Genomic DNA, 27,698 nt, shown 5'->3' with positions numbered 1-27,698 from the left:
CCCGCTCAATATCCTGCTTAATGCTTTTGAAGGCGGCGTGGGCCTCAGCAGAGAGCGGAAAAGAGGATGCTTTCAAGAGGGGGCGGGCTTTGTCGGAGTAGTTGGGGACCCATTGGGAATAATAAGAAAATAACCCCAGGCACCCTTTCAGGGCTTTGGGAGTGTTGGGCAGGGGCAGCTCCCGTAGGGGGCGCAATCGGTCGGGGTCTGGTCCGATTTCCCCATTCTCCACCACGCTGCCTAGTATGCAGAGGCGCATGGTGTTGAAAACGCACTTGTCCTCGTTGTAGGTGAGGTTGAGTTTTTGTGCGGTTTTCAGGAACCTCTCGAGGTTCGAGTCGTGATCCTGCTGGTTGTGACCGCAGATGGTGACGTTGTCGAGGTAGGGGAAGGTTGCCTGCAAGTGGTGAAAACTGCATATTTTTACATCTTTTTTGTAATAATTTCAGAAAGCATTGCCCTTTTAAGAAAACGACAATGCATTGCCCTTTTAAGATCCCACAATGCTTTGCGAAATCACAGCCTCGCTTTCAGAGACTGTTCGAAGCTGCAACGCTGCTTGTGGATGCCACTTTGGGGCCTGATGCTGGGACGAACGCCACCAGGAAGGCGTTACATGGTGAGTTTACCACTGGGCTAATAATCATTAGTCCCCAGTGCCATTTGGTGGCAACGGCAGCCTTCGTGGCAGCCATGAATTTCTAGGCCTCTATCTTTAAACACCAACTGTGTTGTGATGGTGCAGGAACAACTGCCCCATCCTCCTCTCTCAATGACCTTCCCGCCCAGCAGGGGGCTAATCTCACTGTGGTGTATGTGCCTTTAAGAGTCCCCTGTGTACTGTAATGCCGGTAATGGCCACTCGGGCTATATAAGCCTGTATATTGTCTTGTATCTGTTAGTTCACCTCCAGACTTTGTTCAGTAAACACCTATGAAACCTACTCCTGCCTTCCGTGTCTCTATTAACACACGGATACAACAGTGGCGACGAATTGGAAACGGACTTACCTGCAATTCGGCAGCACCTCAAGGACATCGATTCCTCAGACGTCCAAAGTCGAAAAAAAGCTGTGGTTTCACCAGCTAGCCGAGCTGGTGGCAGGTACTGCAATAATCCTTCCTGGGCGGCGGGCTGGGGCTCCATCGGCTGGCTCTGCAGCGAGGCCAAGCAGCGAAGGCAGAGGCAAGCAGAAACAGATGGGGGGGAGCACTTGGGAGACGGCCGGCGCTGCAAAGCAGGTCGGCGTTCGGACCTAGCAGAGGGGGGGGAAAAGTCCCAGAGAGTCCGGCGGGAACGAGTCTCCACCTGTAAATTTAAAAAAAACGCGGAAAACAGCGTTGTCAGCAGCAGCGGGAAAGCGCGGGAAGCACCATATCTTTTCTGCAGGAAAGAAAGAAAAGCGCTGGAAGCGCCATTTTTTTTCCAGGATGCCTAAGGCTGGCAATATTGATGCTTTTGATAACGATATAGAGGATTGGACCACATATGTGGAAAGAGTGGAGAAATATTGCACAGCGAATGAAATAAAAGATGATAAAAAGGCATCGGTACTTCTAAATCTAATGGGCGCAAGGACATACGGGCTGTTACGAAACTTAATCACTCCAGCCAAGCCGATGGACAAGAATTTTAAGGAGATTGTTGATACCCTACACTGCCAATTCGGGACAGGACTGGCAGATTCTCTACGAGACAAATTCGTCTGCGATCTCCTAAGTGAAGGAACACAAAAAAAGCTACTTTCTGAGAAAGATTTGACACTGGACAAGGCTTTCAGTGTGGCTGTATCATACGAAGCAGCAGCAAGAGGAGCTGCAAAGATACAGCAAAAGCCACAGGACTTCGGCACCCATGAAATGACACGGGGTTTCGAGAGATGTTATCGCAGCGGCAGATCCACCCATGACCAGAGGGACTGCTGGTTCAAGGACAAAGCATGCAGGCAATGCGGAAAGATGGGACACATTACACATGTATGCCGATCTGGAAACAAAAAATCCACTGACAGAAAAAAAATCAATAAAGAAAAGTACAGATAGGTACAAATGATGATGGACAGTAGCTCCGAAGACCAGAAGAGCGATAGCGACTCCGGAAACAAGAGACTAAGCTCTCTCAAATTACATAATGTAATTGCCAAAGAAGATTACCAGACCATTTGGGTTACCCTCACGATAGTGGGGTCCCCAGTTAAAATGGAGCTAGATACAGGATCAGCTCTGACCGTCATAAATAGACGGGATTACGAGCGGCTATTTCCGCATATACCTTTGAAAGACACGTCCATTATCTTGAAAACATATACGGGGCAGAAAGTATTTCCAAAGGGAAAATAAAGGTGCCTGTTGTATACAACGGCAAGGAAATACAGAAGTTGTATTTATACGTTCTGCAAGATGGTGGTCCACCACTGTTGGGACGTGAATGGATCAGGAAGATACGTTTGGACTGGCACTCCATTCAGGCACTGACGGTGACCAGTAAGAAAAAAAATGATGATGACATCATACCTGAACGATTAAAAGACATCTTGGCCAATGCCAAAGAAGTGTTCCAACAGGAACTAGGAACCTTGAAAGGCATCACCGCCTCAATAAAGGTGGAAGATGCGGCAATTCCCAAGTTTTTTAAGGCAAGGCCGGTGCCATACGCAATTCATCCAGCAGTCGAGGCAGAGCTGGAGAATTTGGAAAAGACAGGCGTGTTATCCAAGATAGATTGGAGCGAGTGGGCAACACCCATCGTCCTGGTCATGAAGAAAACGTTAAATAATGATAAATCTGAAGAACAGAGAAAAATTCGCATCTGTGGGGACTTCAAGGTGACTGTAAACCCAGTCCTTCACACGGTACAGTATCCTCTTCCGAGGATAGAAGATATTTTCGCCTCACTATCCGGAGGGAAACGTTTCACAAAAATTGACTTGGCACAGGCATATCTACAGATGGAGGTTGAGGAGGCCTCTAAAAAGTATCTCACAATAAACACACACAAAGGCCTGTACCAGTACAATCGACTGGTTTTCGGAATAGCATCAGCTCCAGCTATCTGGCAAAGAGCTATGGAACAAGTCCTGCAAGGAATTCCTGGGACTCAATGCTACCTAGGCGACATCCTTGTAACAGGAGAAAACGACAACGAACACCTTGCCAATTTGGAGAAGGTACTCACTAGGCTGAGAGAACGGGGCCTACGAGCAAACCGCCCCAAGTGCGAATTTTTCCAGAAACAAATATCATATTGTGGCCACATAATTAATGAAGAAGGGTTGCATAAGTCCCCTGAGAAAATTGAAGCGGTCATAAAAGCACCAGCAGCAGAAAATGTCTCACAATTAAGGTCGTTCCTGGGATTGATAAATTACTACCATAAATTTTTACTGAACTTGTCAACTGTTCTGCACCCTCTTAACGAACTGCTACAAACGGGAGTAGTTTGGAAATGGAGCGAGGACTGTAAACGTGCCTTCCACAAATGTAAAGGCTTGATCACGTCCAAGGAAGTTTTGGCTCATTACAACCCATCACTGCCAATCAGACTGGCGTGCGATGCATCCCCTTATGGCGTAGGAGCGGTATTATCACATAGATTCCCTGATGGCTCAGAACGGCCGATAGCTTTTGCGTCACGCTCATTGAACTCAGCTGAGCGTAACTATGCCCAGATCGACAGGGAAGCACTCAGCCTGGTATGGGGAGTGAAGAAATTCAACCATTACCTACACGGACAAAAATTTACCTTGTTGACTGACCATCAACCCCTCATCTCCATATTCAACCCTAAAAAGGGTGTTCCCATTATGACAGCGCAAAGGCTACAGAGGTGGTCCCTTTTCCTAGGGGCACACCAATATGACATAGAATACAAAGGATCAAAACAGCATGGAAATGCTGACGGTTTATCGCGCCTACCGTTGCCAACGGTAGAAGAGGCACCTATAGTAGACCCAGTGGAGATGTTCCACTCAACCATAGTGGAATGTCTACCAGTAACAAATTCTGCCATTGAAAAGGAAACGAGAAATGCCCCGACTCTCTCACGAGTCTACGATTTAATGGTGAAGGGATGGCCAGCACATGGCGAACCACTGTTGCCAGCATTCTCGCAAAGAAGAGAACAGCTGTCAGTGTGCCGAGGAACCTTGATGTGTGGATCCAGAGTGGTGATTCCACCCAAACTCCAGGATAAAGTGCTAAAGGAGCTTCACGAGGGGCATCTGGGTGGAGTGAAAATGAAGAACCTAGCCAGAGCGTTTGTGTGGTGGCCAGGTATCGATGGAGACATCGAAGAAAAGACCAAGAGCTGCCTAGGATGCCAGAAGGTCCAAAACGCCCCACCACAAGCCCCTCTACATCCATGGGAGTGGCCCTCATCTCCATGGCAAAGGGTACACATCGACTTTGCTGGTCCATTTATGGAGTCAATGTTCTTAATCGCGGTTGATGCACACTCCAAGTGGCCGGAGGTAATAAAGATGTCCTCCACCACCACGGAAAAAACCATCACAGTATTAAGGACCATATTTGCCAGGAATGGGCTGCCTGAACAGATCTGTTCTGATAATGGACTGCAATTTGTGTCCGAAGAATTCAGGAAGTTCTTAAAAAAACAATGGGGTTAAGCACTACACGTCCGCCCCATACCATCCCACCACCAATGGATTGGCTGAAAGGTTTGTCCAGACCTTCAAGAAGGCCATAAAGGCCATGGGTAATGAAGACATAAAACTTCAGCATAAGGTAGATAACTTCTTGTTTGCATACAGGAATGCAACACATGTGGTTACAAACCAAACTCCCGCCATGATGTTCTTCAATAGAAACCTAAGATGCCGGCTGGATTTGATCAAACCAAACATCAGAAGGGCCGTAGAGAACCGGCAATTTCAAGGCATGAGTGAAAGGCCAACTAGAACCTTCCAGATAGGTCAACAAGTTTTGGCCCGGGACTACCGTACTGAGAAATGGCAGCTTGGAACTATTTGCACACGACTAGGACCGCTGATGTATACCGTGGACATTGGAGAAAGCATAATAAGGCGCCATGCTGACCAGATCATAGAGTCATCCGAAAAGGGACAACCTACACCACAACTCTATACGCCTAATGATGAAGTAGAGATACCCATAGTATCTACCTCCGATCCGGTGATACTGGAACCAGATGAACCCGACACTGGCATTCAAGCCGAATCAGCCTTGCCAAAAGAACCTACTACACCACCAGAAACTACTACACCACCGAGGTGTTATCCAGACCGAGTCAGGAAGCCTCCAGAAAGACTGACTTATAATTGATTAACTGCAGCAATGTGTAGATTATTGTTCTTGTAACATGTTAATTAATGATTACTTAAAATATTATGTACTGGTTGTCTAAAAGGGGAGGAATTGTGGTGTATGTGCCTTTAAGAGCCCCCTGTGTACTGTAATGCCGGTAATGGCCACTCGGGCTATATAAGCCTGTATATTGTCTTGTATCTGTTAGTTCACCTCCAGACTTTGTTCAGTAAACACCTGTGAAACCTACTCCTGCCTTCCGTGTCTCTATTAACACACGGATACAACACTCACCAACCTTCTTCCCATCCTGTTTACCCCACTCACACTACCCCTTTGGATTCTGCCAGTGGATCAAGCACATCCCCTCTCCGTATTTCCCTCCAGAATGTCCATTCACTCGTGTACACCCTTGCCAACCATAACCTTATTGTAGATAATTGCATTGCTATTCTGGCTTTGGCTGAAACTTAGCTCACGGGTGGTGACATCTTCCCCTTTACTGAAGCCTCCCCGCCTGGCTATACCTTCCACCAATTTCCCTGCCCAGATCACCGCAGTGGCGGTATAGCCCTTATCACCAAATCTCAACTTGGTCTGTTCCCCTACTCCTGACACCTTCTCCTCCATTGAACATCTCACCTGGTTCCAATGCTCTGATCTCTCCTATAACATCCTCATTGTATACTACCCCTTCCCAGCAAGCACAACCCTGAAATTCTCCAAGATATCCTTCCTCCTTTCCACCCTCATCTTCTTCTTCTTCTTAGGCAGTCCCTCGGACCCGAGGATGACTTAAAAAATGGCGCCCAACCCTCAGCCACTGCACTGAGTGACTCCTCATTCTTGGTGATTTCAACCACCATCTTTCTTTTGCCATTGGCACTGTGACACTGCTCCTGTGATGTTGGCCATGACACATTTCTTTAAATGCAATTTGCTCGAAAAGAAACATATGAAATCGATGGACAGGAAAAGACCCTTTGATCCATCCAGCCTGTTCCATATAGTTCTGATTTCCTGTGCATCACGATACAGACACTCCCCACTCATTCGGAGTCCTGTGCTACCCTGGGAGAGGCGAAAAACCAGATAAAAGCCCAGGCCAATCAGGGCGGATAAAGTCTGGAAAATTCCTCTCCAATCTTTTTAGTCGATTGAACCCAGTCGTGGATATCACATAGACCTTGATTTATATTGTAGGATACCTGCCTATTGTATGAAGTGATCTCCAGAAGCTGATCCAGCTTGAAACTATGGGGGGAAAATTGGATATCGCCCATTTTGGGGCGCTAATATCGGCCGGGCACAAAGTTTATTGCCCGGCACTAATTATCGCCTCCGACTGCAAAATCCGCCTCTATCGTCCCTGGAGGTGATTTGAGCACTAAATCAGACGCTACACACCTCTCTTAAGGTGCGAACATCGGGGAGTGAGGCGCTACCTCAGAACGCTACTGAAGCTCAGGCGATGTCAGTTTCCATGGAAACCAGACAGACTGGCGCCGTCCAGTTCTTAAAGGGGAGGGGCCATCTTGCTGGCCAGCCACACCCTGCTCATTGCAGCCTTGAATCTCAGTCTGGAGAGACCTCAAAAGCAGTTGTGTCAGAAGCACTAATGGATAGGCCCAGGGAAAGAGCTCGGCGCTTAGGAACCTCAAAAGTGGTGCTGAGGACCAAAGCTCCTTAGTTTTAAACGCGTTAAATCTCTCCAGACGTTTCTCTCCCTCTCAACCTGTGTGTACCAAAAATTCTGCCGACAAGAAAAGGCAGGAAGCGCCCGCCTTTAAATAGCGCTTCCTCCAGTCCCTTCCCAACTTGAAAACGTTCCCCTCTACCTGTCATTCCTAGCGGCAGGCGCTAAGGCAGGGGGCGCGACTCAATATCCGGTTCGGGGCGTTGCACACTCGATTGACGTCACGATCTGCGGTAGTGTTTAGCGCTGCCGCAAAACGACTGTTCAATTTTGTGAGTGGCACTAAAATCACCGCGCTTGGGCGCTAAGTTCCTAATCCGGGGGGGGGGCTAACAGGAGGCGCTAACCAACCGAATTTTTCCCCCTATGTCCCATCTCCGGTCGACTCACAGGAGCATGCCATATCAGGAAAGGAGGGGGTAGCATGTGCTAATTTAAGTAATGATACTTCCAATGGATGTGGATAGATGCATCATAAGAGATAACACACAGATACCTCCATGTGCTAGTGGGAAAGCTTAGCTAAACCAAAGAATGTTGCAGATTAATAATCCAAGCAGAATGAGTATAGAAGGTTAAGGGGTTTAATTGAGGTGTTTAACATGATTGAAGGATTTAACATGATTGAAGGATTTGATAGGGTAGAGAGAGAGAAACTATTTCCTTTGGCGGGGGAGTCCAGAACGAGGGGGAATAACCTTAAAATTAGAGCTAGGCCATTCAGGGATGATGTCAGGGAGCACTTCTTCAGTTTTTTGAGATTGTTTTGTGTATTATCTGGTCTCACCTCTCTTTGTCGGAGAACGTGATAGCATCAAATACTTCTTTGTATTCATTTCGAACAATCTGTCTTTTTTCACTCTCATAGGGTATGAGTGTCTTGAACATCTGTAAACAAGAGAGAACTAATCATCATATCATTCAATAACTATTGTCAAACTAATAACTATTATGGTCACTAGCTGCAAGAAAGTGTGTCCCATTCTGTAACACCCATGGCAGGAATGTGACTGAAGCAACTATGAGACATACAAACGGGGGTGGGTAACTTCCAACCTCAGCGGGGGCAGAAAACTAGCAGGATTGGATCGGCCGCCCTTTATACACCCCGGCCAATATCCCTTGATCCCTTATGCTGAGGTATTAAAGCATGGCGGAGAAGCACTACTGGCGCGAATTCATTAACTCATTTCTCTTATCTGGAAGGAGGAGAACATGCCAGGGGATCTCAGAGACGCCGTAATTGTGACCATCTTCAGCAAAGGTGACAAGTCCGATTGTGGTAATTACAGAGGAGTTTCCTTGCTGTCTGCCACAGGGAAAGTCATTGCAAGAATCCTCCTCAATCGCCTTCTCCCAGTGGCTGAAGAGCTCCTCCCAGAGTTGCAATGCGGATTCCGCCCACTAAGGGGCACAATGGACATGATCTTCACCGTGCGTCAACTACAAGAGAAATGCAGGGAACAGCACCAACCGTTGTACATGGCCTTCTTTGACCTCACAAAGGCCTTCAACACTGTCAACCATGAGGGATTATGGAGTGTCCTCCTCAAATTCGGCTGCCCTCAAAAGTTTGTCACCATCCTCCGCCTGCTTCACGACAACATGCAAGCCGTGATCCTGACCAACGGTTCCACCACAGACCCAATTCACGTACGAATCGGGGTCAAGCAAGGCTGTGTCATCACACCAACGCTCTTCTTGATCTTCCTTGCTGCAATGCTCCATCTCACCCTCAGTAAGTTCCCCGCTGGAGTGGAGCTAATTTAGAGAACAAACGGGAAACTGTTCAACCTCCGTTGCCTCTAGTCCAGATCCAAGATCATCCCATCCTCTGTCGCCGAATTACAGTATGCAGACGATGCTTGCGTCTGCGCACACTCGGAGGTCGAACTCCAAACCATCGTCAACACCTTCACCGAAGTGTACGAGAACATGGGCCTTACACTAATCATCCGTAAGGCAAAGGTCCTCTACCAACCTGCCCCCACCACACAGTACTGCTCCCCGATTATCAAAATCCACGACATGGCCTTGGACAACGTGGACCACTTTCCATACCTCGGGAGCCTACTGTCAACAAGGGCAGACGTCGATGACGGAGTCCAACACCGCCTTCAGTGTGCCAGTGCAGCCTTCGGTCGCCTGAGGAAGAGAGTGTTTGAAGACCAGGACCTCCAACCAAGCATCAAGCTCATGGCCTACAGAGCAGTAGTGATACCTGCCCTCCTATATGCTTCAGAGACATGGACCATGTACAGCAGGCACCTCAAAGCACTGGAGAGGTACCACTAACGCTGCCTGCGCAAGGTCCTGCAAATCCATTGGCAGGATAGGTGCACCAACGTCAGTGTCCTTGCTCAGGCCAACATCCCCAGCATCGAAGCTTTGACCACGCTCGATCAGCTCCAATGGATGGGTCACATCGTCTGCATGCCCGATATGAGACTCCCAAAACAAGCGCTCTACTCGGAGCTCGAACACGGCAAGAGAGCCCCAGGCAGGCAGAGGAAACGCTTCAAGGACACCCTCAAAGCCTCCTTGAAAAAGTGTAACAGCCCCACCGACATCTGGGAATCCCTGGCCCAAGACCGCACAAAGTGGAGGAGAAGCATCCAGGAAGGCGCCGAACACTTCGAGTCTCTTCGCCGGGAGCAAGCGGAAGCCAAGCTCAAACAGCACAAGGAGCGCACATCAACCCAAGCACCCCACCCACCCGCCCCTTCAACCACCGTCTGCCCCACCTGTGACAGAGACTATAGGTCCTGCATTGGACTCATCAGTCTCCTGAGAACTAATTTTTAATGTGGAAGCAAGTCATCCTCGGTTCCGAGGGACTGCCTAAGAAGAAGAAGAAGAGGGTATGAGTGTCTTGAACATCTGTAAACTAATCAGCGTATCATTCAATAACTATTGTCAAACTAATAACTATTATGGTCACTAGCTGCAAGAAAGTGTGTCCCATAATGTGACACCCATGGCAGGAATGTGACATAGAAACATAGAAGATAGGAGTAGGAGTGGGCCATTCGGCCCCTCGAGCCTGTTCCGCCATTTAATGAGATCGTGGCTGATCATCCAAATTCAATACCCTGTCCCTGCTTTCTCCCCATATCACTTGATCCCTTTAGCCTTAAGAAATATATCGAACTCCTTTTTGAATATAGTGACTGAAGCAACTATGGGACATATCCCGATCCGAATAAACGGGGGTGGGGGGAGGGTAACTTCCAACCTCAGCGGGGACAGAAAACTAGCGGGATTGGATTGGCCGCCCTTTATACACTCCGGCCCATATCCCTTGATCCCTGGTTGACCTTTATACACCCCAGCCTATATCCCTTGATCCTCGATTGCCCTTTATACACCCCGGCCCATATCCCTTGATCCCTGGTTGACCTTTATACACCCCGGCCTATATCCCTTGATCCTCGATCGCCCTTTATACACCCCGGCCTATATCCCTTGAACCTCGATTGCCCTTTATACACCCAGGCCCATATCCCTTGGTCCCTGGTCACCCTTTATGCCCCCCGGCCCATATCCCTTGATCCTCGATCGCCCTTTATACACCCCGGCCCATATCCCTTGATCCCTGGTCACCCTTTATACCCCCTGGCCCATATCCCTTAATCCTCGGTCGACCGTTATACACCCCGGCCCATATCCATTGATCCTCGATTGCCCTTTATACACCCTGGCCTATAACCCTTGATCCCTGGTCGCCCTTTATACACCCCAGCCCATATCGCTTGACCCTTCTGGACCGCACCAAAGTTGAAAGGTAGATCGGGCGGGATGTACAACGAGTGTTCGATCCATTAGCCAGTTTTCCGCCACCCACCAGAGTTGAAAGTTACCCTCATGTTCTTTGGCCTCCACATGAATTTAGAGAAATAGTCGCTTTTGGTGCTCAATTCCCCAGCACCCACAAACATCCGAGGAGGAAAAGACAGACCAGCAATTGTGACCCATCCAATCCTGACCCACCCTGTAGTGACCCATCCAATAATGACCCATCCAGTAGTGACCCATCCAATAGTGACCCATCCAGTAGTGACCCATCCAGTAGTGACCCATCCAATAGTGACCCATCCTGTAGTGACCCATCCTGTAGTGACCCATCCTGTAGTGACCCATCCAATAGTGACCCATCCAGTAGTGACTCATCCTGTAGTGACCCATCCAATAGTGGCCCATCCTGTAGTGGCCCATCCAATAGTGACCCATCCAGTAGTGACCCATCCAATAGTGACCCATCCAATAGTGACCCATCCAATAGTGACCCATCCAGTAGTGACCCATCCAATAGTGGCCCATCCAATAGTGACCCATTCAGTAGTGACCCATCCAATAGTGATGATATACCTATCAATTCGTCCAATGAAAAGCGACGAGTTAAGAAAGTAACTATAGGTTTTTATTGACTAAATAACAGAGCCCACCCTCGTGGGTGATCGGATCCAAGAAGGAGGAATACCAGCCAGTCGACCACCTTTATACCCGGGCAGGTAGGTGGAGCCATGGGCGGAGTCGGCAGTGGTCAGCCCAGGTATAGCAGCGTGACAAGAGGCGACCTCGTACAGTGATACAACAATGTGAACAGTGATAACTATAGGGGAACGATCTAACAGTGATAACTATAGTGTAACGATAGTGAACGGTAAAAGTGGTTTACCACATTCACCCCTTGTTTAGATTTGAGTCCGGCGGGGTGAAGTGTACTACCAGTTCTGGTATGTCAGTCTGTCCGGAGGCCTCGTAAGCCTGTCTGATCGTCGCAGCGGCGGTGTTGCGTTCTCCGGTGTTAATGCTGGCGTCTGCGAGGTAGGCGAAGGCTCTTGGGGTTCCGGCGTACCGTCTACCTGGGCTGGAATTGGGGGGGGGTGAAGGTGGTGTCTCCGGAATGCCCGAGGGTGCGAGGTCTCGTAAGGAGACTGTGTCCTCCCGCCCGTCTGGGTATGCCACGTAGGCGTACTGGGGGTTGGCGTGCAGGAGGTTCACCCTCTCGACCAGGGGGTCCGTTTTATGGGCCCTCACGTGCTTTCGCAGCAAGACGGGCCCCGGAGAGGTCAGCCAGGTTGGTAGCGTGGTTCCCGTAGTCGACTTCCTGGGGAAAACAAACATTCGTTCATGGGGGGTGGCGTTAATGGCAGTGCAAAGTAGTGACCGGGTGGAGTGCAGCGCCGCCGGGAGGACCTCCTGCCAGCGAGAGGTTGGGAGGCCCTTAGACTTTAAGGCTAAGAGGACGGCCTTCCATACCGTCGCGTTCTCTCTTTCCACCTGGCCGTTCCCTCGGGGGTTGTAGCTGGTGGTCCTGCTAGTGGCGATGCCTCTCGCTAGTAGGAACTGACGGAGTTCCTCGCTCATGAAGGAGGCGCCCCGGTCACTATGTATATAGTTTGGGAACCCGAACAAGGCAAAGAGGTCGTTCAGGCATTTAACGACCGTGGTGCTGGTCATGTCTGGGCAGGGGAAGGCAAAGGGGAAACGGGAGTACTCATCAACAATGTTGAGGAAGTACACATTACGGTCAGAGGACGGGAGGGGCCCCTTAAAATCGATGCTCAAGCGCTCGAAGGGGCGGGTGGCCTTGATCAGGCTTGCTCTGTCCGGCCTAAAGAAGTGCGGTTTGCACTCGGCACAGGTCTGGCAGTTCCTGGTCATGGTCCTGACCTCCTCGATGGAGTAGGTCAGGTTGCGGGCCTTAATGAAGTGGTAAAGCCTGGTGACCCCGGGGTGGCAGAGGTCGTTGTGGAGGGTCTGAAGTCTATCAATTTGCGCGTTGGCGCATGTAATTCGCGATAGAGCGTCAGGGGGTTCGTTCAGCTTACCAGGCCGGTACAAGATATCATAATCGTAGGTGGATAGCTCGATTCTCCACCTCAAGATCTTGTCGTTCTTGATTTTACCCCTCAGCTTGTTATTAAACATAAAAGCGACCGAACGCTGGTCGGTGAGGAGGGTAAATCGCTTGCCTGCGAGGTAATGCCTCCAGCGGCGTACCGCCTCCACAATCGCCTGGGCCTCCTTCTCGACCGAAGAGTGTCGGATCTCAGGGCCCTGTAGGGTCCTTGAGAAGAAGGCCACCGGTCTCCCCTCCTGGTTGAGGGTAGCGGCTAGGGCGAAGTCGGATGCATCGCTCTCCACTTGGAAGGGGATGGACTCATCCACTGCGTGCATAGTGGCCTTAGCAATGTCTCCCCTGATGAGGGAGAAGGCCGCGCGCGCTTCTTCCGTAAGGGGGAAGGAGGTGGACTTCATGAGGGGTCTGGCTTTGTCCGCATAATTCGTCACCCATTGGGCATAGTAGGCGAAGAGCCCCAGGGTTCTCTTCAGCGCCTTTGGACAGTGGGGAAGGGGTAGCTCCATGAGGGGACGCATTCTTTCGGGATCGGGGCCGATGGTTCCGTTCTCTACTACGCAGCCGAGGATGGCAAGGCGCGAGGTGTTAAACACACATTTCTCCTTATTGTAGGTGAGGTTCAGCCGTTGGGCCGTACGGAGGAATCTTTCCAGATTAGCGTCATGGTCTTGCCGGTCGCGGCCGCAGATGGTGACGTTATCTAGATAGGGGAACGTGGCTTGCAGCCCGTTCTGGTCAACCATCCGGTCCATCTCCCTTTGGAAGACCGAAACCCCGTTGGTGACGCCGAAGGGGACCCTAAGGAAGTGGTAGAGGCGGCCATTCGCCTCGAAGGCGGTATACTGGCGGTCCTCGGGGCGGATAGGGAGTTGGTGGTAGGCCGACTTAAGGTCGATGGTAGAGAATACCCGGTATTGAGCAATCTGATTGACCATATCAGATATGCGGGGAAGGGGGTATGCGTCCAGCTGGGTGTACCGGTTTATGGTTTGGCTGTAGTCGATGACCAGGCGGTTTTTATTGCCGGTCTTAATGACTACAACCTGGGTACGCCAGGGGCTGCTGCTCCCCTCGATGATGCCCTCCTTCAGGAGACGCTGCACCTCAGAGCTAATGAAAGCTCTGTCCCCGGCGCTGTACCGCCTGCTCTTGGTAGCGGCGGGTTTGCAGTCGGGGGTGAGGTTAGCGAACAGGGAAGGTGGCGGGACCTTGAGGGTGGATAGGCCGCAGGTGTTACGCGGTGGGCGATTTAAAGGCTGCTGGTTGTCGACTGTGAGCGGGGGGAGGGGTCCACCGTATGCTAGAGTGACGCGTTGGAGGTGGGATTGAAAATCCAGCCCTAGTAGGACGGCAGCGCATAGCTGGGGCAGGACGAGGAGTTTAAAGTTTTTATACTCCGTGCCCTTAACCGACAGGGTCACAACACAGTAGCCGCTGATGTCTGTGGCGTGGGACCTCGATGCCATCGAGGTCCGGTTGCGCGTTGGCTGGACAGTGAGGGAGTAGTGGCTCACCGTGTCTGGATGTATGAAGCTCTCCGTGCTTCCGCTGTCGAACAGGCAGGTCGTGGCGTGGCCGTCTACTTTGATGTCCATCATTGACTTGGACAGCTGATGCGGGCGAGCTTGGTCTAGCGTGACGGAGGCTAGTGTGTGGCTGAGCGGGTCGCTGTAGTCTGTAGGTGAAGCGGTCGTCAGGTCTGGAGGTAGGGTGGCGGTCGAGCGTGGTGGGTAAAATGGAGGCGCCCACGAGGTGGGGCAAAATGGCGGAGAAGATGGCTGCCCCCACAACCCACATGAGGCACTGCTGGCGTCGGTTGCCTGGATCAAAGATGGCCACCCCCATTGCTCATCTGTGGCCTTGATAAAAGATGGCCGCCCCCACAGTTCGCATGAGGCACTGCTGGCCTCTGCTGCTCTCCCTCTGCAGGCCTTCGCGAAGTGGCCTTTCTTCAGGCAGCTGGAGCACGTCGCGTTTTTGGCTGGGCAGCGCGACCTCGGGTGTTTCGCCTGCCCACAGAAGAAGCAGCCGGCGGCCCGGTCGCGGGGGTCCGAAGTCGCAGCCGGTACCGGGGGTGGCGGTCCTGATCGGGTCCGGGACGCCGACGCTGAGGTAGGTCCCGGGGGCGGCGCTACAAGGGGTATTGCGGTCGGGGTCGGGCCCGAGTCCCAGAATCGCGAACTGTACCTGGAATACACCTCGAGGTCCCGCTGGGTCACTTCTAGGGAGTAGGCCAAGGCTGCAGCTGTGTTCAGGTCGAGGTCCTTTGATTCCAGCAGTCTCTGCCGTGAGTAGTCGGACCGAAGGCCTTTCACGAAGGCATCGCGGATGTTATCTTCAGTGTTTTCTGCAGCCGATACTGCTTTAAAGTCACAGTCCCTGCCGAGTGTTCGTAGCGCCCGTAAAAATTCAGCTACAGACTCTCCTGGCTGTTGCGGGCGGGATCTTAGGAGGCGTCTGGCATACATGGAATTTACCGGGCTCCGGTACTGCTGTTTCAGTAGGTTGATAACGGCCTCGTAAGTAGTAATGTCCTGGATGAGTGCGTATACTTTAGGGCTCGCTTGGGCGGTCAGAACTCTTAGTTTGGATCTCTGAGGGACGCCGGATTCTTCCAGGTAGGATTCGAAGCAGCACAGCCAGTGTTTGAAGTCGAGGGCTGCGTTTGTTGCTTGTGGGTTTAGATCCAGGTACGGTGGTTTGAGGGCTCGCAGCCAAGCCGGCTGCTGTGGCTGTTGTAGCTGGGCGTCTGGCTGGTCGTTTGGCTGCTCCGTTGACTGGTTGTTTGGCTGCTCAAGTGACGACATTTTAAAATTTAGTCAATAAAATTGATATACCTATCAATTCGTCCAATGAAAAGCGACGAGTTAAGAAAGTAACTATAGGTTTTTATTGACTAAATAACAGAGCCCACCCTCGTGGGTGATCGGATCCAAGAAGGAGGAATACCAGCCAGTCGACCACCTTTATACCCGGGCAGGTAGGTGGAGCCATGGGCGGAGTCGGCAGTGGTCAGCCCAGGTATAGCAGCGTGACAAGAGGCGACCTCGTACAGTGATACAACAATGTGAACAGTGATAACTATAGGGGAACGATCTAACAGTGATAACTATAGTGTAACGATAGTGAACGGTAAAAGTGGTTTACCACAAGTGACCCATCCAGTCGTGACCCATCTAATAGTGACCCATCCAGTAGTGACCCATCCTGTGGTGACCCATCCAGTAGTGACCCATCCTGTAGTGAGCCATCCAATAGTGGACCATCCAATAGTGGCCCATCCAATAGTGACCCATCCAGTAGTGACCCATCCAGTAGTAACCCATCCAATAGTGACCCATCCAGTAGTGACTCATCCAGTAGTGACCCAACCAGTAGTGGCCCATCCAATAGTGACCCATCCTGTAGTGACCCATCCTGTAGCGACCCATCCAGTAGTGACCCATCCAATAGTGACCCATCCAGTAGTGACCCATCCAGTAGTGACCCATCCAGTAGTGACCCATCCAGTAGTGACCCATCCAGTAGTGATCCATCCAATAGTGACCCATCCAATAGTGACTCATCTAATAGTGACCCATCCAGTAGTGACCCATCCAGTAGTAACCCATCCAATAGTGACCCATCCAGTAGTGACCCATCCAGTAGTGACCCATCCAATAGTGACCCATCCAGTAGTAACCCATCCAATAGTGACCCATCCAGTAGTAACCCATCCAATAGTGACCCATCCAATAGTGACCCATCCAGTAGTAACCCATCCAATAGTGACCCATCCTGTAGTGACCCATCCAATAGTGACCCATCCAATAGTGACCCATCCAATAGTGTCCCATTCAATAGTGAGCCATCCTGTAGTGGCCCATCCAATAGTGACCCATCCAGTAGTGACCCATCCAGTAGTGACTCATCCAGTAGTGACCCATCCTGTAGTGACCCATCTAGTAGTGACCCATCCAGTATTGACCCATCCTGTAGTGGCCCATCCAATAGTGACTCATCCAATAGTGGCCCATCCAGTAGTGACCCATCCAATAGTGGCCCATCCAATAGTGACCCATCCAGTAGTGACCCATCCAGTAGTGACCCATCCAGTAGTGACCTATCCAATAGTGACCCATCCAGTAGTGACCCATTCCTGTAGTGACCCATTCCTGTAGTGACCCATCCAGTAGTGACCCATCCAGCAGTGACCCATCCAATAGTGACCCATCCAGTAGTGGCCCATCCTGTAGTGACCCATCCAGTAGTGACCCATCCAATAGTGACCCATCCAGTAGTGACTCATCCAGTAGTGACACATCCTGTAGTGACCCATCCAATAGTGACCCATCCAGTCGTGACCCATCCAGTAGTGACCCATCCAGTAGTGGCCCATCCAGTAGTGGCCCATCCAATAGTGACCAATCCATTAGTGGCCCATCCTGTGGTGACCCATCCAGTAGTGACCCATCCAGTAGTGACCCATCCAGTAGTGACCCATCCAATAGTGACCCATCCAACAGTGACCCATCCAGTAGTGACCCATCCAATATTGACCCATCCAATAGTAACCCATCCAATAGTGACCCATCCAATAGTGACCCATCCAGTAGTAACCCATCAATAGTGACCCATCCAGTAGTGACACATCCTGCAGTGACCCATCCAATAGTGACCCATCCAGTAGTAACCCATCCAATGGTGACCCATCCAGTAGTGACCCATCCAATAGTGACCCATCCAATAGTGACCCATCCAGTAGTAACCCATCCAATAGTGACCAATCCAGTAGAGACCCATCCAATAGTGACCCATCCAATAGTGACCCATCCTGTAGTGACTCATCCATTAGTGACCCATCCAGTAGTAACCCATCCAATAGTGACCCATCCAGTAGTGACCCATCCAATAGTGACCCATCCAGTAGTAACCCATCCAATAGTGACCCATCCAGTAGTGACCCATCCAATAGTGACCCATCCAATAGTGGCCCATCCAATAGTGAGCCATCCAGTAGTAACCCATCCAATAGTGACCCATCCAGTAGTGACCCATCCAATAGTGACTCATCCAGCAGTGACCCATCCAGTAGCAACCCATCCAGTAGTGGCCCATCCAGTAGTGACTCATCCAGTAGTGACTCATCCAGTAGTGACCCATCCAGTAGTGACCCATCCAGTAGTGGCCCATCCAGTAGTGACTCATCCAGTAGTGACCCATCCAGTAGTGACCCATCCAGTAGTGACCCATCCAGTAGTGGCCCATCCAGTAGTGACTCATCCAGTAGTGGCCCATCCTGTAGAGACCCATCCAGTAGTGACCCATCCAATAGTGACTCATCCAGTAGTGACCCATACAGTAGTGGCCCATCCAGTAGTGGCCCATCCAATAGTGAGCCATCCAATAGTGACCCATCCAATATTGATCCATCCAGTAGTGACCCAGCCAATAGTGACCCATCCAGTAGTGGCCCATCCAGTAGTGACCCACCCAATAGTGACCCATCCAGTAGTGACCCATCCAATAGTGACCCATCCAGTAATGACCCATCCGGTAGTGACCCATCCAATAGTGACCCATCCAATAGTGACCCATCCAATAGTGACTCAGCCAGTAGTGACCCCTCCAGTAGTGACCCATCCAATAGTGACCCATCCAATAGTGACCCATCCAATAGTGACCCATCCAATAGTGACTCAGCCAGTAGTGACCCCTCCAGTAGTGACCCATCCAATAGTGACTCATCCAATAGTGACTCATCCAGTAGTGACCCATCCAGTAGTGACCCATCCAGTAGTGACCCATCCAGTAGTGACCCATCCAGTAGTGACCCATCCAATATTGACCCATCCAATAGTAACCCATCCAATAGTGACCCATCCAATAGTGACCCATCCAGTAATAACCCATCAATAGTGACCCATCCAGTAGTGACCCATCCAATAGTGACCCATCCAGTAGTAACCCATCCAATAGTGACCCATCCAGTAGTGACCCATCCAATAGTGACCTATCCAATAATGACCCATCCAGTAGTAACCCATCCAATAGTGATCCATCCAGTAGAGACCCATCCAATAGTGACCCATCCAATAGTGACCCATCCTGTAGTGACTCATCCAGTAGTGACCCATCCAGTAGTAACCCATCCAATAGTGACCCATCCTGTAGTAACCCATCCGATAGTGACCCATCCAGTCGTGACTCATCCAGTAGTGACCCATCCAGTAGTGACCCATCCAATAGTGACTCATCCAGTAGTGACCCATCCAGTAGTGACCCATACAGTAGTGGCCCATCCAATAGTGACCCATCCAATAGTGACCCATCCAATATTGACCCATCCAGTAGTGACCCATCCAATAGTGACCCATCCAGTAGTGGCCCATCCAGTAGTGACCCACCCAATAGTGACCCATCCAGTAGTGACCCATCCAATAGTGATCCATCCAGTAATGACCCATCCAGTAGTGACCCATCCAATAGTGGCCCATCCAATAGTGACCCATCCAATAGTGACTCAGCCAGTAGTGACCCCTCCAGTAGTGACCCATCCAATAGTGACTCATCCAATAGTGACTCATCCAGTAGTCACCCATCCAGTGGTGACCCACCCAATAGTGACCCATCCAGTAGTGACCCATCCAATAGTGACCCATCCAGTAATGACCCATCCAGTAGTGACCCATCCAATAGTGACCCATCCAATAGTGACCCATCCAATAGTGACTCAGCCAGTAGTGACCCCTCCAGCAGTGACCCATCCAACAGTGACTCATCCAATAGTGACTCATCCAGTAGTGACCCATCCAGTGGTGGCCCATCCAATAGTGACCTATCCACTGGCAGGCAAAGGCAATTACTCCCAATCAATATAACCCTTGGCAGACAGGGAACTCTCTCCCTCGCAATGTAATCAGCAACAAGAACAACGCTCATTTATATATCACCTTTAACATGGAAAAACATCCCAATGTGCTTCACAGAGACACAATAAAAAAAAATAGATGCCTAGGCAAAGAAAGAAATATTGGAAGGGTGACCAAAGACTTGGCCAAATTAGCTCTTAAGGAGGGCTTAGAGGAGGAGAGGGAGGTGAAGAGGCTTAAGGGTTTAAGGAGGAAGCTCCAGAGCAAAGGGCCCAGACGGGGTAAGGCAATAGCAGGGAAATGAGGTTAATATGTACAAGAGGTCATAGTTACAATGCACCATGGATACAATTGAAATGTGAATGTAAACTCTTAAATACAAAACTTTATATAAAAAGGTAACTTATTGCACTGGTAATGTAGTAGAGACAAAACTGTCTTTAGGACAACCAACACATAGAGATCCCCTTCTAACAAAGGGAGCACAACCAAAATAGTAACATGTCTTCTGACATGGACATGCTATGTGTTGAGTCTGTGTTTTCAAATGTAGTTATGTTGAATAACAGGACACAGACTACAGAAGTAATTAAACAGGTCTTTAGTAATTGAGGGTCAGGGCTGAACTGGAATACACTTTGCTCCACAGGGTTTATATACCGGTGTGGTCACCACCGGTACTACAATGTACAGGAGCCATCAAAAAGTAGTCCATCACCTTAAGGTATCCTCTTAAGGTGGTACAGGTTACATACACTACAATTCCTCCCCTTTTAGCTTAACAGTGTACACCCCAATTTAAACGTTACATGGATAACATATATACAATTTTCACACAAAACTGTTCAAAGATTCAGTCTCTGAGGAGGCCTCCTGATCCGGCCCGGATAACGCCTTTCAGGGGTCTCTGGTTCTCGTTGCTGGGGTGACTCATCCATTTGATCTCCTATGGATTGAACATCATCATGGAAGTTCGAGTCTGAGGTAGATGCTACAGGCTCAATAACTTCTTCAACTGGTGTCTCTGCTGTAGACATGGGGTCGACCCTTGTTCTCGATTCCACAAGTTGGTCAGCATGACGTCGTATTACATTCTCTCCAACGTCTACCGTGTACATCAAGGGTCCTTGTCGGGCACGAATTTTTCCGGATTGCCATTTATCATTCCTATAGTCCCTGGCCAACACTGGTTGTCCTATTTCGAAACTCCAAGTGGCCTTGTTATTTTCGACTTCCCTACGCACATTGGGTTTTAACAAATCCAACCAGGACCGCAACCTCCTGTTATAGAACATTATGGCAGGGCTTTGATTTGTCACTGCATGCGTGGCGTTTCGATATGCCATCAGGAAACTGTCCACCTTGTGTTGTAGTGGAATATGGTCTTCGCTCATGGCCTTTATCGCCTTTTTGAACGTTTGTACAAATCTCTCGGCCAACCCATTTGTAGCCGGATGATATGGGGCAGATGTATAGTGTTTCACCCCATTCTTTTTCATGAATTTCTGGAATTCTTCTGACACGAACTGTGGTCCGTTGTCTGAACATATTTGTTCCGGCAACCCATTCCTTGCAAATATGGTTCTTAGAACTGCGATCATCTTCTCCGAGGTAGTGGTCGACATCTTAATCACTTCTGGCCATTTAGAATGTGCGCCTACTGCTATCAAAAACATGGAATCCATGAATGGACCTGCAAAGTCGATATGCACACGTTGCCATGGGGTTGAAGGCCATTCCCACGGATGCAGCGGTGCAATTGGAGGTGCATTTTGAACTTTTTGGCACCCTGAGCAGCTTTTAGTCAGATCCTCTATTTGTTTGTCGATACCTGGCCACCACACATAAGCCCTAGCAAGGCTTTTCATCTTGACTCCCCCCAGATGACCTTCATGCAATTCCTTCAGAACTCTCTCCCTTAATTTAGGAGGAATAATCACCCTTGTTCCATACATCAATGTTCCTTGACATACGGACAGCTGTTCTCGTCTGGCTGAGAATGCTGGTAACAGTGGGTTGCCATGTGCTGGCCATCCCTTCACTGTCAAGTCATAGACCCGAGACAGTGTCGGGTCGTTTCGGGTCTCTCTCTCAATACCCGCATTGGTGACTGGTAAGCATTCGATGATGGTCGAATGAAATATCTCGACAGGGTCAACTGCCGGTGCCTCTTCCGCTGTAGGTAGTGGCAGGCGCGACAGCCCATCAGCATTACCATGTTGCTTTGTACATTTGAATTCGATATCATATTGATGTGCCCCTAGGAAAAGGGACCATCTCTGAAGCCTCTGCGCCGTCATAACCGGAACACCCTTCTTAGGGTTGAAAATGGAAACCAACGGCTGGTGATCTGTCAGCAGCGTAAACTTTTGGCCTTGCAGGTAATGGTTAAATTTCTTAACTCCCCACACGAGGCTGAGAGCCTCCCTATCTATCTGAGCATAGTTGCGCTCTGCGGAGGTCAATGATCTGGATGCGAACGCGACTGGCCTTTCCGAGCCATTTGGAAACTTATGTGAGAGCACTGCCCCGATACCATATGGAGAAGCATCACAAGCTAAGCGAATAGGCAGCGTTGGGTTAAAGTGAGCCAACACTTCCTTAGAGGTGATCGGTGCCTTGCTCTTTTGAAAAGCCCGCTTACAATCATCGCTCCACTTCCATGGTATTCCCATTTGCAAAAGAGTGTTCAGCGGGTGTAACACCGTGGATAAATTTGGAAGAAACTTGTGGTAATAGTTAACCAACCCAAGGAACGACCTCAACTGGGATACATTTTCCGGAGCAGGAGCTTTCACAACAGCTTCGATCTTGTCAGGTGACTTATGGAGCCCCTCCTGGTCAATGACGTGGCCGCAGTACGAGATTCGCTTTTGAAAGAACTCACATTTCTGGCGATTAACTCTGAGCCCATATTCTTTCAATCTGGTGAGCACCTGCTCCAAATTCGCGAGGTGATCCTTATCATCATCTCCTGTAATCAGGATGTCGTCCAGGTAGCATTGTGTGCCTGGAATTCCCTGCAATACCTGCTCCATGGCCCTTTGCCAAATCGCTGGAGCCGATGCCACTCCAAAAACCAGTCTATTATACCAATATAAGCCCTTATGTGTGTTGATCGTGAGATACTGGCGTGACGCTTCATCAACTTCCATCTGTAGGTACGCCTGCGCCAGGTCTATCTTGGTGAAGTGTTTCCCGCCAGACAGCGAAGCGAAGATATCTTCAATCCGCGGAAGCGGATATTGCACTGTGTGAAGAACCGGATTAACAGTGATCTTGAAATCGCCACAGATGCGAACCTTCCCAGGTTTCCCCGGCTTGTTGCTCAACGAACGCTTCATGACAGGAACAATGGGTGTGGCCCATTCACTCCAGTCCACCTTGGACAGTACTCCTGAACGTTCTAGCCCTTCCAGCTCTGCTTCCACAGCAGGTCGTATCGCATAAGGTACCGGTCTGGCTTTGAAAAATTTTAGGTTTGCATGTTCTTCAACCTTGATGTTTGCCGTAATTCCTTTCAGTGTTCCCAGTCCCTGTTGGAACACCTCCTTAGCATCGTCCAATATTTTGGACAGTCGTTTAGGTTTGACGTCGTCCTCTTTACAGGCATCTACAGTCAGTGCTTGTATGGAATGCCAGTCCACATTTATTCTCCGGATCCATTCCCGTCCCAGTAGTGGCGGACCTCCATCAGGTAACACATACAAGTCCATTTTCTGACTTTCTTTACCATTGTAGACCACATTTACTTTTATCTTTCCTTTGGGGTATACTATTTGTCCCGTGTATGTTTTCAATACAATCTCCGTATCCCTCAGGGGAATGTGCGAGAATAACCTTTTGTAATCTTGCTTATTCATGACCGTTAATGCCGATCCAGTGTCCAATTCCATCTTCACTTGGACTCCTGCTATCCGGAGCATGACCCAGATAGTTTGGTGGTCTGCTGTGTTACCCACATTATGTATTTTTAGACAACCCAGTTCCTTACTGCTGGAGTCTGAATCCGTCTTCTGTTCATCCAAACTGTTCTCTGTCACCTTGTCTACTTTTTTGTACTTCTCCTGCGGTGACTTTTTGCTGCTGGTCTTCTTTCCTGACCGGCATACTCTCGCTATGTGACTAAGTTTGCCACATTGCCTGCATTCTTTATCTTTGAACCAGCACTGGTTCTGGTCATGCGTTGTCCTTCCGCAACGATAGCACTTTACTGCGCCCAATGCCATTTCATTGGTGCTGAATTCCAATGGCCTTTGCTGTATCTCTGCAGCGCCTCATGCTGCTGCCTCGTGCGATGCTGCAATGCTGAAAGCTTTGTCCAGCATAAGATCCTTTTCCTCTAGCAATCGCTTCTGGGTTCCTTCCCTTAGGAGCCCACACACAAACTTTTCTCTCAGTGCGTCTGCTAGTCCTGTACCGAACTGACAGTACTTTGATAACTTGCGCAGTTCGGTTAAGAATTCAGCGTTGCTTTCTTCTTTAAGTTGAATTCTTTTGTAGAATTTAAATCGTTCCGCTATCAGCAGCGGCGTGGGGTTTAAATGCTATTGCAGGATAGTAACAATATCCGCGAAACTCTTTCCTACCGGTTTATCTGGTGTTACAAGGTTCCTTAATAACCCATACGTCTTCGCACCCATCGAGCTTAATAGGGTTAGTGCTTTCTTATCCTCCAGTACCTCATTCGTTGTACAGTAAACTTCGATGCGTTCCACATAAGTGGCCCAATCTTCCACATCGCTATCAAAAGCAGTGATGTTACCCGTTTTTGGCATCCTTGTTGAGTTTCCTTTCCTTCGGATATGATTATTATTTTATTTTATTTATTTATTTATTTATTTCAAAATGGCGGCTTCCCGCGCTTGGCGGCTTTTCCCGCGCTTGGCGGCTTTTCCCACGCTTGTCTTCTTCCCCCGCTGACTCAAAATGGCGATTACCACGCTGTTGCCATTCTCGCCTCCCAGCGGTCCTTTATTTTCCCCTACGCTGCTGCTCTTGTTCCCCGCCGCTCCCGCAGTCCTTGTGGTCATAAACGCTTTTCTGGCTGCTGCGCGTCTCTGCCCCGATTGCAGTCCGGCCCCTGACACCGGCTGCGGTCGTGTTCTCCGCCCTTTTCGTCGTTTCCCTCCCCTTCTCTTACTGACAACTCGGCCGACTTCCCCCCCGTGCCGCTCGATCGGGCTTACCCGCCGCTGTCGTCAAAGGGATGTTCACTGATGTTTGACTTCGTGGCCAGAAACCAACCCGGGTTCCCAATGGCCTCCCGTGCTATGCAGTGCCCAGCAGGGCGTTGAGGGTGGATGTCCTTGTTCGACGTCCGTTTCAGAGGCGAAGCTTCCTTTGATGCAACTGCCGCTTAGGTAAGATCAGACTCGTCGCCACTGTTGAGTCTGTGTTTTCAAATGTAGTTATGTTGAATAACAGGACACAGACTACAGAAGTAATTCAACAGGTCTTTAGTGATTGAGGGTCAGGGCTGAACTGGGATACACTTTGCTCCGCAGGGTTTATATACCGGTGTGGTCACCACCGGTACTACAATGTACAGGAGCCATCAAAAAGTAGTCCATCACCTTAAGGTATCCTCTTAAGGTGGTACAGGTTACATACACTACACTATATATTTCTGGCCTTTTCTGTTTTTATTTCAGATTCCCAGTAGTTCCAATTTATTTTTATTTGTACAGAGATCTCTTGTGTTCAGTGAATTTCCAACAATGAAGAATTGAGCAGGTGAGATGAGAACTTCCATTCGTCCCTTTGTCTACAGATACCGTCAGAGACTGATCTCCGGCACAGGCACGATGGGCCAAATGGCCCCTTTCTATGCTGTATCCTTCTATGATTCGATGTCAACCATGTATCTGTCATACTTCTGCCATCACATTTCAAAGTGTCAAAAGTATATAAAATATGAGAAAGAATGGCAATCGTTTCATTCTCATTTCCCTGACCTTGATAACTTGACCTCTCCTTGAGGCGAGATCTGGGGTTTATGCCCACAACACCACATATGAACATTTACCATGTTTGGCTTTGCTGAAAGGATCAGGCAACAAGTGTGACAGATCATCGCAGGGAAGTGGAACATTAATTAGGAAGTAATCACTTTTCTAAGTCCCTTATAACAAAGCAGCTTTGGGAGATGGCTGCCCAGCTGGAATATAGGAACAGGTGTAATCCAGTCAGCCCCTCGACAAGCTGTTCTGACAAGCTGGAAAGCATGTGTGCCATTTTGAGCCATAGGACTGTCTAGACATGAGGCCCTGGAACTTGCATAGAATTTATAGCACAGAAACAGGCCTATGCCGGTGTTTATGTTCCACACGAGCCTCCTCCCCCCCTCTTCATCTAACCCCATCAGCATATCCTTCTATTCCTTTCTCTCTCATGTACTTATCCAGCTTCCCCTTAAATGCTTTTCACCTCAAACACTCCTTATGGTAGCGAGTTCCATATTCTAATCACTCTCTGGGTAAAGAAGTTTCTCCTGAGTTCCCTATTGGATTTATTGGTGACTATCTTATATTTATGGCACCTAGTTTTGGTCTACCCCACAAATGGAAACATCTTCTCCACGTCTACCCTATCAAACCCCTTCATAATTTTAAAAACCTCTATCAGGTCGACGTCTACCCTATCAAAAAAACCTCCGTCTTTTTTCTAGAGAAAAGAGCCCCAGCCGGTTCAATGTTTCCAGATAGTTATAACCTCTCAGTTCTGGTATCATCCTTGTAAATCTTTTTTGCACTTTCTCCAGTGCCACTATATCCTTTTTATAATATGGAGACCAGAACTGTGCACAGTACTGCAAGTGTGGTCTAACCAAGGTTCTATACAAGTTTAACATAATTTCTCTGCTTTTCAATTCTATCCTGTTGGAAATGAACCCCAGTGCTTTCTTTATTTTTTTAATGACCTTATTAACCTGCGTCACTACTTTTAGTGAACTCATACAACAAAGGCAACAGTTCCCTGTTTCAGGCATCAGGTCTTCAACCAATTAGAATTGCTCTGCTGAGGCACACATTTATCAGTTGATTGCCCATATCTGAAGGAATAATGTTCCAGCCTAGGCCATCGGTGGTTCACAGATACACTGGGCTCAGTGCCTGCCACCATCACTGGGTAATTCAAGAAAATGTGGAAACTACCCTTTAGGTGGAGGTGCTAATGCTCTTCAAATGAAGAAGCAGAATGGTAAAGGGCTAATTCTGCAATCCCAGCGGGGAACCCACTCTTTCACAGAGCGTGTGTCAGAGAATCGTGGCTACAATGTCGTAGCTATGTCCGACCAGTGCTCCATCTGAGCACAGCTCCCTTGCTAACTCTGGGGAATCAAAAAATATTTATAATGAGCGAGTTTACAACATGGCTACACCTATAACTAATCTTCCCCTTGCATATCAAAAGTAACATCAGGTTTATACAACTCTGCGAGAGCAGAAACATTCATGCAATCAGTTTGGACTTGGGGTTCAAACATAGTCTCAGAAGTGAAAGGGGAGTATTTTAAACCACTGCAACATCCAGTCTCTAAAGCATTATAACAATTATATGTTACACACAGACAGACTCTTTTCTGTTTCAGTTCAAATGACTGAAGATGCCAGTTAGCACCAATTACCTGCTTACCTCTTGGACAATCTGGGTCAGATGCTCAGAACAGCCATCGTAATGTAATTCAAAGGGAACTTGGTAGCAATAGAGAGCCAGGCAGCCTTTCGGTTTTAGAATCCGCTCAACCTCCTTCATAAACTTCTCCATATCAAACCAATGTGCTGCTGTTGCCGCTGTCACCAGGTCAACGGAACCGTCCTTGAACTCCAGCTGTTCCGCGAGGCCCAGTCTGTTGAGTGAAACAACAGGAACAGAAATACAACAGCTTCAATACTCTGCAGACTTTTAATGAACGTCCAGCGGCATCTAGTATCCCAGATAGGAAGAAATGTTCAATGATAAAAATACATTGAGTTTCTGAGAGGAATAACACGATTGGA

The 27,698-nt window shown here is 49.1% G+C and overlaps 1 protein-coding gene across 2 annotated transcripts in view; it reads right to left on the bottom strand.

Moving 5' to 3' along the window:
- Positions 1–27,698, bottom strand: part of LOC147120052 (putative methyltransferase DDB_G0268948) — a 174,044-nt gene that overhangs the window by 122,777 nt on the left and 23,569 nt on the right. For both annotated transcript variants that reach the window (XM_085985568.1, XM_085985569.1), the window contains exons 3-4: positions 27,334–27,547; positions 7,766–7,866 (exon numbers count right to left, since the gene is read on the bottom strand). In XM_085985568.1, coding sequence (XP_085841694.1) covers positions 7,766–7,866; positions 27,334–27,547 — 315 coding nt within the window. The remainder of the gene's footprint in view (positions 1–7,765; positions 7,867–27,333; positions 27,548–27,698) is intronic.

The sequence above is a fragment of the Somniosus microcephalus genome, chromosome 4 (genome assembly GCF_052327205.1).
Source record: "Somniosus microcephalus isolate GS21.2 chromosome 4, FLI_Smic_1.0, whole genome shotgun sequence".
NCBI classification, from domain to species: Eukaryota; Metazoa; Chordata; class Chondrichthyes; order Squaliformes; family Somniosidae; genus Somniosus; species Somniosus microcephalus.
The sequence above is the reverse complement of the archived record's forward strand: the minus strand, read 5'-3'. Positions and strand labels throughout refer to the sequence as shown.